This window comes from Nicotiana tabacum, chromosome 6 (assembly GCF_000715075.1).
Source record: "Nicotiana tabacum cultivar K326 chromosome 6, ASM71507v2, whole genome shotgun sequence".
NCBI lineage: Eukaryota > Viridiplantae > Streptophyta > Magnoliopsida > Solanales > Solanaceae > Nicotiana > Nicotiana tabacum.
Genome location: NC_134085.1, coordinates 109064532 through 109076814, shown reverse-complemented (window position 1 = coordinate 109076814; position 12283 = coordinate 109064532). Strand labels below are relative to the sequence as shown.

At 36.9% G+C, this 12283-nt stretch overlaps 2 protein-coding genes across 3 annotated transcripts; one reads left to right on the top strand and one right to left on the bottom strand.

Moving 5' to 3' along the window:
* Window positions 1-2201: 2201 nt before the first annotated feature.
* On the top strand, window positions 2202-5528 carry LOC107823361 (thioredoxin H4-1). Its single transcript, XM_016649996.2, has 5 exons — window positions 2202-2341; window positions 3383-3449; window positions 4273-4398; window positions 4760-4882; window positions 5105-5528. Exons 2-5 carry the CDS (start codon window positions 3429-3431, stop codon window positions 5252-5254), a joined length of 420 nt encoding a protein of 139 aa, XP_016505482.1. The 5' UTR covers window positions 2202-2341; window positions 3383-3428; the 3' UTR covers window positions 5255-5528.
* Window positions 5529-5858: 330 nt separating this feature from the next.
* LOC107823360 (serine/threonine-protein kinase AtPK2/AtPK19) lies at window positions 5859-10639 on the bottom strand. Of its 2 annotated transcripts, XM_016649995.2 has the most exons (7): window positions 10506-10639; window positions 8483-9427; window positions 8169-8251; window positions 7978-8098; window positions 7587-7760; window positions 7099-7206; window positions 5859-6461 (listed from the first exon to the last, which is right to left on the bottom strand). In XM_016649995.2, exons 2-7 carry the CDS (start codon window positions 9116-9118, stop codon window positions 6183-6185), a joined length of 1401 nt encoding a protein of 466 aa, XP_016505481.1. In that variant the 5' UTR covers window positions 9119-9427; window positions 10506-10639; the 3' UTR covers window positions 5859-6182. The 2 variants fall into 2 exon arrangements, with proteins under 2 accessions (XP_016505481.1, XP_075111226.1); XM_075255125.1 differs by lacking the exon at window positions 10506-10639 and having other exon boundaries at window positions 8483-10504.
* Window positions 10640-12283: the final 1644 nt, after the last annotated feature.

Below are 12283 nucleotides of genomic sequence, written 5' to 3'. Positions count from 1 at the left end.
TTGATCACGAAAGATCAGAGAAGAATGACTATCCTCCAGAACGAGGGGTGGATCTAACCAAGGCACACCTCGTACCTTTTACAGAATTTGATGATCACTGGGTCCAACGGGCCCAACGTAAAGGGATAAGTGTAAACACTTAAGTATCCCTTAACGTGGGTAGTGATATCTTCTTCGGGTCCAGGAACCACCACGTCTTTTCTGACCCAGTTGTAGTCCTTTTTTACTATAGGGAGGATCTCCTTGGTGATCGAGCTGATATATCTCGAAACTTTCTCACCCCAGCCCGAAACGGGTGAAGGTTTTTCAACCTTGAAGTCGGCGGTGACCGAGCAGCTGCCAAGAATAAACGCGCGAAGAAGAGGTTCCGCCACTGGTTCCTCACCGGTCGGCCATGATGAAGAAGTGGTTTCCTTTTGAGGAACTATCTTAGAAGTCTTTGCCATTTTCTTTTAAATAAAGGTGAAGGAGAGGAAGTTATCAGGGTACGTTTAGGGGTTTGTAGTGAAGACAAGCGAGAGTTCTTACAAAGATCTTAAGAAATCTGGGTACAAGTGCTAGAAAATGCAAAGATTTTTAAGAACAAGAGTAGAGAAAGTTTGGATGTAAAGTTTGAATGAATGAAGAAGAGGGTGTTTATAGTTTTCAAACAACGGTTTAAAACTAGGGAGTGGCCGACCAACAACTGACGATCATTTAATGCCATTAAGACGTGACTAACAAGACAGTTCGTTCATTTTGTCGTTTCTAACGCAGAGTATCGAGCCGAGAATTGGGAGCTCATATCGTTTCTCGTCGTTTACTCTACGAAAAACGAGGGGACTATCTGTATACGGTCGAAATCGGGCTCGTCTATTGCATGATAGATCGGGATTGAAACGTGACGGGTTGAAGATCGACCCGGGGTTCATCGAACTAGGATACGAGGTCAGAATACTCGTCCTCGAGAACATCGAGTCCATGATCCCGAAATCGACCCTAACTCCGAATGAGCTCGAGGAAGCATTGTCAGACCAAATAACGGAAGGTCGAAATATCCGTAACCGGTCGGGTATCACGGCAGAAATCTCGGCACGTATCAATGAGAAACCGACTAATTAGCAAATCATGGAATTTTTACCTTTTATAGAATTGTACCTAAAGTAGGACTCCCCTACTATATATAGGGGGCTGATCATTTGTAAAAGACATTGTAACATTCATTCAGAAGCAATATACTGTTATTTTCTCTAAGTTCTATTTCAATTGTATCTTGACACTGATTGAAGTGCATTCTGTTAAAGGGTGGCTCCCTCCCCAAGGCTGTTACTGTTTTATTCATGTGGTTTGAATTTACTTTATCATACTTTATTTCCAATTACAATCTAACTTTATTGCTTTGTGTCAATTTAATTCACATATTCTTAAAACCACTTACAAATTCAATTGTTATCCGATTTTGAGGGTAAACACTAGGGTATATACTTTCATTCTAAATTCTACGGGAGAAATTTAAAAATAGCCAGATTTACAAGTGGTCATTCAAAAATAGCCACATTTTCAAAAGTAATCGAAATTTAGCCACTTTTCATGTAAAGATAAATCTGAACGAAAACACTGTTCAAAATTCGGAAAAATATTCCAGCATAATATACTGGAGTTCCAGTATAATATACCGGTCCAGCAAAATATAATGGAGTTTGGAGCACCGGTGCTCCAGTCTCTAGTATATTATACTGGAGCCAGCAAAGTATACCGGTCCAGCATAATATGCTGGAAGTTCATACACAGGTGCACCGAACTCCAGTATATTATGCTGGACCGGTCTCTGTTGCAGCAAAATAGTGGCTATTTTTAACGACTTGGCAAACGGTTGCTATTTTTGAATGACCAGTCTGAAAATTGGTTAGACCGTGCTATTTTAACAAATTCTATCCCGCATAAAATAGTATTATAGATTATGCATACATTAAGTGTCCAGCATTTAAACTACATATTATATTAGTGATGTAGTATTTTATACCGAAACGGCGAAACCATATAACGTTTTGGTAATGCGACATTATTTTGAAGAAAAACCAAACAAGCCCTCTAAGTGGTAGCTTCTCTAAGTTGACTGGCGGCCTAAGATTAAAAAAAGAGGTTGACTTGTTGCAATTTTGGCACGAGTTAGTTATGGCTAAAAACCACCAATTCAGTGAGGCCGTTGTTCTATTATTTTTCCTTTTGGATAACAGAGCAACGTCTCCTATGGTTTTCTTACATTCTCCGCAAATTTTTCATATGGGTCTTCTGTTTTTGTTCACCATTTTCGCCGCAAACTGTTGAATTAGCAGAGTCTTCCGCTTTCATTGGTCCCAAGGTAACCAAATCTTTCTGATTCCACTTTCTTGTCAATACTATAGAAAAACAATTATTTCATATCTCTAAAACTCTTGTTACAATGAAAGCTTATTTGGATTATAATTATCGTCTAGAGGGGCTAATATTCATCTTCTCCTCTTTCTGGGTATAGGGTATGAGCATTTTCCCATGCCTATTTCTCGATGTGATAGCTAATGCCCTATTATTCTCAATACACTTAAATTTCTGGATTAAAAGGAAAAGGAAGTAGAGGATGCATATTAGTTTGAAAATACCTCCCTCCTTTAACTTGGGGGTGCAGAGAAATAAGAACATAATGAATAGTGAATATCATCCATTTTGGTGGGAATCGAGGTGAACTAGGAATGTAATCTAACTATGAATATGATCATTTTTTAACAGATTGATATTGCCATGTGTAATAGACACTAATTTGAAATATGAATCTACAAGATTTTGAAATATGATGGAATAACTAATCGAGATACCAGTAGCCATTGACTCATTGGTTGGTCAGGTGATTTTGTATCATGAAATTGAGCAAATTTGGAGCCACTGGTTTTGGTCTAATGGTAAGAGTCAGCGCGTGATGTGTAGGTTAGGCACACATCACAGATGCGAACCCTGCTGCAGACGAAAGCCTGGTATTTAAGAGGAAAAAGATAGAGGGATGAGCCCATTATCTACTAGCTCTCGAGAGTTCTCAGTTATCAAAAAAAAAAAGCTGAGCAATTTTGGAAAATGCTGGAGACAATGAATGATAGCTGCATTTTGAAGTTCTGAAATTCTCTTGAGCTGATTAGTAGCTTAATAAATTAATATGATCTTTTGTTTAGCCAAATCTGATAAGTTGATCAAAGCATGTTGTCTTTATTCAAGGCTTCGCTAGAAACTCACTTCTTTTTCTTTCATTATCTATATTGCGGCGTATTATGAACTTAATGGACATATATTTGCACGTTGGTATCTATAAATGACTCTTTTTCCAACATTGAGCAAGCATCATGTTCCATTTACTCACAGGATTTCCTACTTGTAGGGCACTGTTGTAGTTCTTTCGCTCGGGTTCAGTTTCCCATCCCTCTATGGGACAGTGCTGGACTAAGGTAATGTATGCAAAGAGGTCATTTAAATTTGTTAGTCTGTTTCTTCTCAGTTTTTCTTCTTTCCCCCTATTTGTTTGATAACTTATTCCCAGTCCTCTGTTTGAATGGCTGTTACATGTGCTTCAGTCTCATCCTTATCTGTCACTTCTTCTTTTTTTTGCTGTCAAAGGAAATGTGTGTGTGTGTGTATCTTTAACACTTGGCCAGGCACTTTAGGTGACCAATACATCATTATAATATTGGTCATCAGATAAATTTATTCTCCTAAAGTGGTTATGAGTTCTAAGCTTGTATTACTCTGCCTTGACTTTTAAATCCAATTAAGATATTGAATATTCTTCTGGTCTTTTGAGAAATTTACGCTAGACTGTTTTATCCATCCATGATCGTTGATATCCAATTGGAAGAAGTACGCAACTCTTTGCTCTACATTTCTTTCACTTGCATTTACATTCCAAGGATATGAACTGATCGATACATATAGTATACTGTAGGACGACAGAAGATTCATCTGGAAATGTCTTTTTAGATTTGCAATGGTTTCCACATATCCATAGCTGCTGTTCCTTTTGGTGTTTCATTCCTTTTCTCTTCCTTTCTGCCCTGTCATAGGGGTAGGATGAGAGAGTTCTATGTTTGTGTTCAGTTGGCAAATTACTTTGCCTTAATTGGAATCTCTAACTTCTTTCTTAGAGTAATGGTCTTACCCTTCTTTCCCAATCTACCCCTGCTTTTGTTTGTTCTATTCATGAGAAAGATATGTAGGATAACTGTCTCTATGTTGAGGATACAAAGTCGCAACTTAAATTTGTGATTCTTGCAGGCATGCGGTCAAGAGAAGGAAGATGTCCCTCCCACTTTTGGGCTTGCTAGTGGAAACGTTTGCCTTGTGAAATCAATGGAGAAGTGGGAAGAAAAGATGTCTGAAGCCAGTAACAGTGGCAAGATTGTAAGTTTCTTTATCAATTTTTAGTTTTCTGTTTTTTTTCCTTTGTTCAATTCCTATTTCATATCCAGATACATGCTAACTATTTCATATCCAGATACATGTTATAGCTTGCACAAAATCTTTTTTCGTTTCTTCAAATTTCAGTTATTTTCAGTTTCATGATCCATCATCATGTTTCATCTGCATATTTTCTTAGCACAAGTATAAATTCTACACAAAACCTGCAAATATGTCAAATCAAAATCACCCTTCTTTTTTTCCTTTTCACTGGTTAGTTGTGTATTTTTGTTGTGAATGCCTGGTTAATTTCAGAATTTGCTCTTGTCGAATAACACTATTCTTTACTTCTATCTTCCAACAGATGGTGGTAAATTTCAGTGCGTCATGGTGTAACCCCTGTAGAACAGCAGCACCAGCCTATCATGAACTTGCTGATAAATACACTTCAATAATATTTCTAACCGTGGATGTCGATGAGTTAGCTGTAAGTTTCCGATTCTTTCTAATCATTGCCTTTTATTTGCATGATTTCAGTTTATGGCATCCTTAGTTCTGATAACTACTACAGTAGTTTTCATAATATAACTATTTAAAGGTATGGATTTGTTATATCCATCTCCTGCAAAACATGTTGGAAGCAACCATCTCCTCTAATTACAGATAAATATTGGCTTACTGTAAATTGTTGGTTATGGCTTGATTGCAGGAGTTAAGTACTTCCTGGGACATAAAAGCTACTCCAACCTTCATTTTCTTTAGAGATGGACGGCAAGTGGACAAACTAGTAGGTGGCAACAAGCAAGAGCTACAAAAGAAGACGGCGAATATCGCCGAGTCTACAGGGTCCCCGGGTTGATTTACTGTTGCTTCACTGCAGTAGGAAACATATGAACGCGAAAATGCTATTATAAGAATTCTGGTTTTGTCACTTTAATTTTGCGTTTTACTGCTCCAACAACATTTTTACGTGTTTCTATGCATATTAAGCAAAGTACTGGGGATATTTAAAGGAAGTACAATTTGCAGCTTGGAAAGGAAACTCGTATGGGGCTACAGCTACACCATAGTTTTGTTACCCCAAATGCGAGGAAGTAAATGGCGATCAGTTAGTAAAAGAAACATATATGCTATAGTTTTGCTTATCGTCAATCTGTAGTTTACTCTCCAGAATTTAAGACATCTGAAATAAATGAGAACCTATTACTGCTGGGGTTTCTTCTTCCGTATGGGCAGAGATCCATTCAGAAACTACGTATCGTGGTTTTTAACACATACTCAAATCCAAGGTTCTAGCGTGGAGGCGTGGAAGATCACTGATGTTTTCCTCTTTTAACACATACTCAAATCCAAGGATTTGATGTCTTCGACAAAGCAAGCCAGTGGATAAAGGAACACTGGACGAGGGCAAGGATGTGGCTTTCAGTAGGGGACGATGAAATAATAGGCTATGACTTCAACAATTCAACGCAGAACACACTTTATTATTGATGTCATTCATATTTATACATACCAGCCAAGTAAATTAAAATATGGACACTTCTTACGCAATACTTCCTGGTGTTGCAGAAAGATATATGACAAACATAGAGTTGTAAACCCTGGTAGGGTTCTTGTACAAGCAAATATTTCCAACATAATTAAATATCCACTGCAATGTGAGCACATTCCTCATAGCCTAGACCCGTGTACAACATAGTCAAGAAATAAATAGCAGGGGAATTAAAGAAACATCCAACTCGTTGGAAACCGTAATTGGGCTGAGAGAGACAGCTAGCGTGATGATTTTATTCTTCAACTGTAGGCCTCACATAACTGAAACCCTTGAATGGGTTCTCACCGGATTTTGGACTAGCAGCCGGAGAATCTAGCAAAGGCATGCTGGTCCATTGCTCCTCAAAATTGGCAACACACAGCTTCCCTGATACTTGGGGACAGAAACTAGGTTGAATTTCTCGAGCCTCTAACTTCTTCCAATTGAGAGACCTGAACCATTTGTGACATTTTATCTCCTCACACCCTCTTATTCCACTCCCAAGGCGCTTGCTTGCCTCCTTGTGTAGCAGCTGTAGAAATACAAACACATTAGAATCGTCTAGTTTCCACTTTCCAAGTTCTGAGTGCCAGTGAATATATGATAAATGGAATATAGCATGATGAATGGTATTATACATTAATTGATTCAAAACACTATCTAAGCAGTACGGGCTTCCAAATTATCCTAAGTAAATCATGACAGCATACTATTCTAATTTTATATCGAAGTTACCTTTCTATACTAGAAATGTCTAGAAAGTAGCACTATTTGGATGAAAATGAAGCCCTCCAAAATAATTTCGCTTCCTATACTGCCCCTAATTAATTAACTTGCACATAGTGATCTACCTTAGATCATTACTTTTGTTTGCAACTTATCTCAATCTTCTAAAGGAAATATCGACATAATAACATTTTTACCTCTTATATACCTCTTCATTTTTCTGGAAACAAAACATGACACAACTTCTTAATATGATTAACAGCTTCATCTATAGCATAAATAAAGATATAATAACATAATTCTTATGTGACATGCAATCTGAAGCATTTAAAGGACAATCAAGACATATCGTGTCTATTATCTTATAAAAAAGAAGTGTCTACCATTAATGATTATCAGTAAGAAGGTACACTTTCATATCATAGAATGAAAATGTAGCTTACCCCTTTCAACAATGAATGTGCGTCGCTAGATAAAAATGCTGGCAGCTTAATCTTGTCCTTGATAATCTTCTGTTGAACTTTCTGTCGGTGCCCACCAACAAATGGAGGCTGAAAAAAGTCACACGAGGAAAAGATTAGATTAATGAAATACAACTTATACAAAGTTAAGCATAAAAAGGATGTCATATTAAGCGAGTAATATAGATTCTTAATTAAGTTGTAGAAGAAAATTCAATTAAAGCCAGACAAATGCATTAGTGTACAATAAAATAGACAACGGAGGTATAAAATATTTGCAAGGACGAGGTGCAAAAAGAGCAAAAAGTGGCATTATGATCTGGTATCCAGCAGATTTTACAGTTATATCTGGTCAACTCTAAACTTCAGATGATGAGTCTATAAGATTAGACCAATAATTTCCATAACATGCTGAATACTTAATCCTTATATTTTAAACTACTATTGCAATATTAAACAAAATAACAAACCTTTCCCGTCAGCATCTCGTACAATAGAACTCCCACGCTCCACCAGTCTGCAACCTTGTCATGACCTTTACCAAGAACAATTTCAGGTGCCATATATTCAATTGTTCCACACAAAGAGTTGGATCTCGTGTTCTCATCGAATTGCTTAGCAAGGCCAAAATCAGTCAGTAACACCTGCCCCAAAAGTATAACATAAGGTCAATGGAGGACCACCGAGAAGTTTTTCAAAATCCTTGTGAAACAAAGACCACAAAGTTTCTTTCATTTATCCACTGCTAGAACTAAAACCTAGTTAATGGTCTTTCGGTGGAAACTAAAGAAAGTAATCAGAAACCATCAAAAAGCAGGGTGCAGTGTTGAATAAGGGAGATGAAAAAAAGGGATATCTTACATGACCATCAGCATCCAAAAGGATATTTTCTGGTTTAAGATCCCGGTGCATTATGCCATTAGAATGGAGGTGAGAAACAGCTGAAACAATCTCAGCAGTGTAGATGCGCGCCAAATCCTCCCTGAAAAGAAGCAAGTTAGCTAGTTGCCTGAACCAGAGAATTCCTAGATTATTCTGAAGGGGTATTATACCTGAATAGCCCTTGCCTATGGAGTTGAAAGAAAAGGTGTCCCCCGTTAACAAAGTCAAGCACAAGGTATAGTCGGTGTTTGGTCTGCGTTAAGAGAAAATGCATAAAGATAAATCAATAATACTTAGAAGTGTTATATAGTGTAACCTAATAAGATATATATTAAGGAAACATGGATGGAGTTCACAGTCAAGAGCCAACTTTGAGGTTTTAACTTCCTCATCATAGCGGGCTAGAGTTGCATAAAATGTATGCAACTCCAAACAGCTTCTATTATAAAGATCAATATACATAAACTTGTAGCAACACAATCACCTGGAAAGAGTATCTGAGCCGCACAACAAATGGATGATCTATTTTTGTCAATACATCCCTCTCTGTTTTCATGTACTCAGCATGATCTTTCTCTAAAATCTTATCCTTCCGCATAACCTTCATAGCAAGAATTTCAGAAGTCCCGATCTTCCTCACCTGATATACTTTTGCAAATGCACCTTTCCCAACAACTTTTAAGACTTCAAAATCATCAAGTCCCACAGACCTTGGGATACTAACATCAGCATGAACTTCAGATTTACCAGTAACAACGGTCTCAAGAGTAGCTTCCTCAAGAAGATCTTTGGTTTCTCCACTATCTCCCTCCACAAGCTCCAGCAAGTGCTCATTCTCACAGGGTGTGAGTTTGCTAAGCTTCAATGATTGACTGACATAGTTTGTTGGACCGACAAATGAATGGGAGCGGCTATAAATTACAGCTGGTTCTTCATATATGAATCCATTTGTTTCTGACACTGCAACATTCTCAGAGCTAAAAACTTGAGCTGGACCAAATATGTCGGAGAAATCCAAATCAACATCATCCAGTGATATGACATTGGGGTGTTGCAATGGGAGAAGCACATGGTTGTGGATAGGCTTCCCAGTTGGTTGCGAAATTTGAGCGGAAACCATTTTTACCAAAAGTTACACAAGGAGGGAGGGAGTATAGCAGATCAACCCCTACTTCTGCACGGCTACAAGAGAACTACCCTTGAAGGTCCGAAAATGAAAATGGACGAAGGACACCTCACGATAGCCTTGAAAAGAAGGAAGTTCTCAAATGCAACAAGTGCTCCAAAAAATCTGGGGAAGAGGCAGACTAGGATCCAGAAAAAGGAGCTGCTCTCGTTTCCCGCTTTACAGGAAAGAGTGGCTGCAGCAGTGCTTCTCGAATTCATGAAGAACATGCAGACTACGAGGTGTTTATTGAGCCTAAGACCCCTGGAAGGTCAAAGAAAATTGTCAGCGTCTCTACAGAACCAGAATAACATTGACTAGCAACCTAACTTTTAAAAAAACTTCACTGAACGTTAAAACAAAGAAGAACAAGATAGGAAGGGAATCAAAGGAAAGTAGAGTCAATCAGTAGCAGGCATAGAACTTTCTTTCACTTGTTCAGTGTAGGCAGGAGAAGAGACAAAGCTTCAATCTTCATAAGTAAAAGGGGGAAAAGATAAAAACTAAAGAAGCCCTTGCATCTGGATAAAATAATAGAGCTAGCAATGATTCAGACTCAGTTAAATGCAATTCCACTTTTTTTAAAAGCAGAACATCTAAAATCTGTATCAAGTGCAAAAGAACACATTAAAATCTCTTGCAATCTTATGTACACAAAACGAATCCTTCAACTGGGAGATGATATTCCAACGCCCAGGGGTGGAACTCCAAGTTCACACTTCGCCAGAATATTAGATTGTGAATACAAGTTCAAAGCTATTCATATATATTAAATCTTGATTATCCTTGGCAAAATTCCCGATTTTGCCACTGAACCCATAGTCAAAACTATCTTAACAGTTAATCAGACCTACCTATGCTGATAGCTCAATATGAACAACCAAAAAGTTTAAATACGGTATCAATTGATTAACTAATCTGATCACGGTACACACTTTACCACGCAATACAAACCCTTAAACTGATAAAAAAAATCTTACCCTACAGCTCCTGATTCCCAATCTAAATCACGATTTCTAAATAGAAATCACGTTGCAAAATGCATCAAAGTTCAAATTTTAGCTTAAGTAACAAAAGAAAAAACATAAATATCGTAATAGATGATCAAATCAATTCCACCAAAATTTCCAATTTCAACAAATAAATCACTAATTCAGTACAAACACAAGAAATTAATGGCCGGAATACAGCAAAATACAAAAATACTGATAAAACAGTTCAAATAACAATGAAAAGTCCAACTCCACGAAGCCCTAACAGTACTAACTTAACATGCAATGAAAAAAGGAAGTAAAAATTAATCATATCATATCATATGATTCAGAAAAGGAAGGAAATTTACCTGAATGAAATTGGGGAAGGAATGGAAAGAGAGAGAATATATATGATGAAGGTCGCGTGGCCGCTTATAACCAACTTTGATTTGAACTGTAAATTAACTTGGGTTTAAAATGCGGTTGTGGATTACGTGGCACGTTTTGAGTGGTTTCTTCGAATTTGAATCCGAGTCAAGACAGGCTTGCTTCTAAAAACCCTTTTCTTCTTTTCGTGTTTGGAAAACGTTAGGGGCATGCCAACTCAACAATGGATTACTTCTTCACGGAACCTTTAAACCCTCGCGTCGCGTCTAGTGGAGAATGGAGATTATTCGTTATATTCGTAGTTGGATTTGTATATTCCACTTCCCGGAAAGCATAACCCTTTTCTTACTAAAAATTGTACGGGCTGCCCTATTTGGTCGCCCTCATTTAATCTATATCTATTTTTTTTTTAAAATCTTTTATTTGTACCTATTTTTTAAACAACTTCAGTCCCCTTTCTCCTCATTTGTTTTCTTTTTCTTCTGCTGCTGTTGGTGCTGCTATGAAACTTCAGTTCATGGGATGATAGCCATATTTAAAAATAAATTATAAATAATTACGTAAGTTAGTAAACAATAATTTGTGAATATTTCCACGTAATTATGTTCTTTTCACGTTTATTGTTTCCAAAATTTATGATTTAGATACTGTGACAATCTGATTATTTTATAGTAGTAATACATTATGAAAGAATAATGTGATTATTTATCTAGTATGTTAGAAAGCTTTTTCAAAAACTTCAGCTTATATAGTGCTGAAGTTTTTACAAATGAACTAAATAACTTCAGCATCTTCTACTGAAGTTTTTGAAAAAGCTTTATGACAAAACTAATGAATCTAGGACAAAAAAACTTCAGCTTATATAGTGCTGAAGTTTTTACAAAGGAATTAAATGACTTCAGCATCTTCTGCTGAATTTTTTGAAAAAGCTTATCCAAGATAAAAAAAACTTCAGCTTATTTAGTGCTGAAATTTTTACAAATGAACTAAATAACTTCAGCGCTGCTGAAGTTTTTGAAAAAGCTTTATGACAAAACTACTGAATCCAGAACAAAAAAAACTTCAGCTATTTTAGTGCTGAAGTATTTACAAATGAACTAAATAACTTCAGCATTTTATCCAGGACAAAAAAACTTCAGCGTATTGCCTTTGCTACTTCAGGTCCATCTACTAGAATGCTGAAGTTTTGCGTGATTGCCTTTGCTACTTCAGCCCCGTATGCGGAAGTTACGTGAAAAAGTGGATACGCTTGCAATTTTTTTTGCAAAGCGGACACAAATTAAAACGTGACCCAAAAAGCGGGTATAGATGCAAGTCCCTCCTTTTCTTATGTGCGTCCCAAAAGAAAGAATAACTCTTTTAGCGAGCTCTCTATTTCTACTTTAAATTGAATTTTGATGGCTTCTGAACTGTAAACTTGCTTTTGTTATAAAATAAAAGTGACTTAGTAAAATGTAAATAAGAAACAAAGATAGAAAGAAGAAGTATTTCGTTTCTTTTGTGTATGGGTCAAAATCTGCCTAAGGATATTCGACACAAAGTGATGTTACCAAAAGCAATTTGGCCGAGGTTGATTAGTAACCAATAGGACTCAACGCCGAGTAGTTAATGATGGCCGAGGTCAAATATCATAAGGGGTAGTAACGGTTATTTTAGTGGCAAGATCTTTAAGAGAATATTCTGTTGAATATTCTCTGTGCTTGTACTTTTAGGGTTAATGGGGGGCATGTCCCTTATAAATAGAAAGAGAGATAAGGTG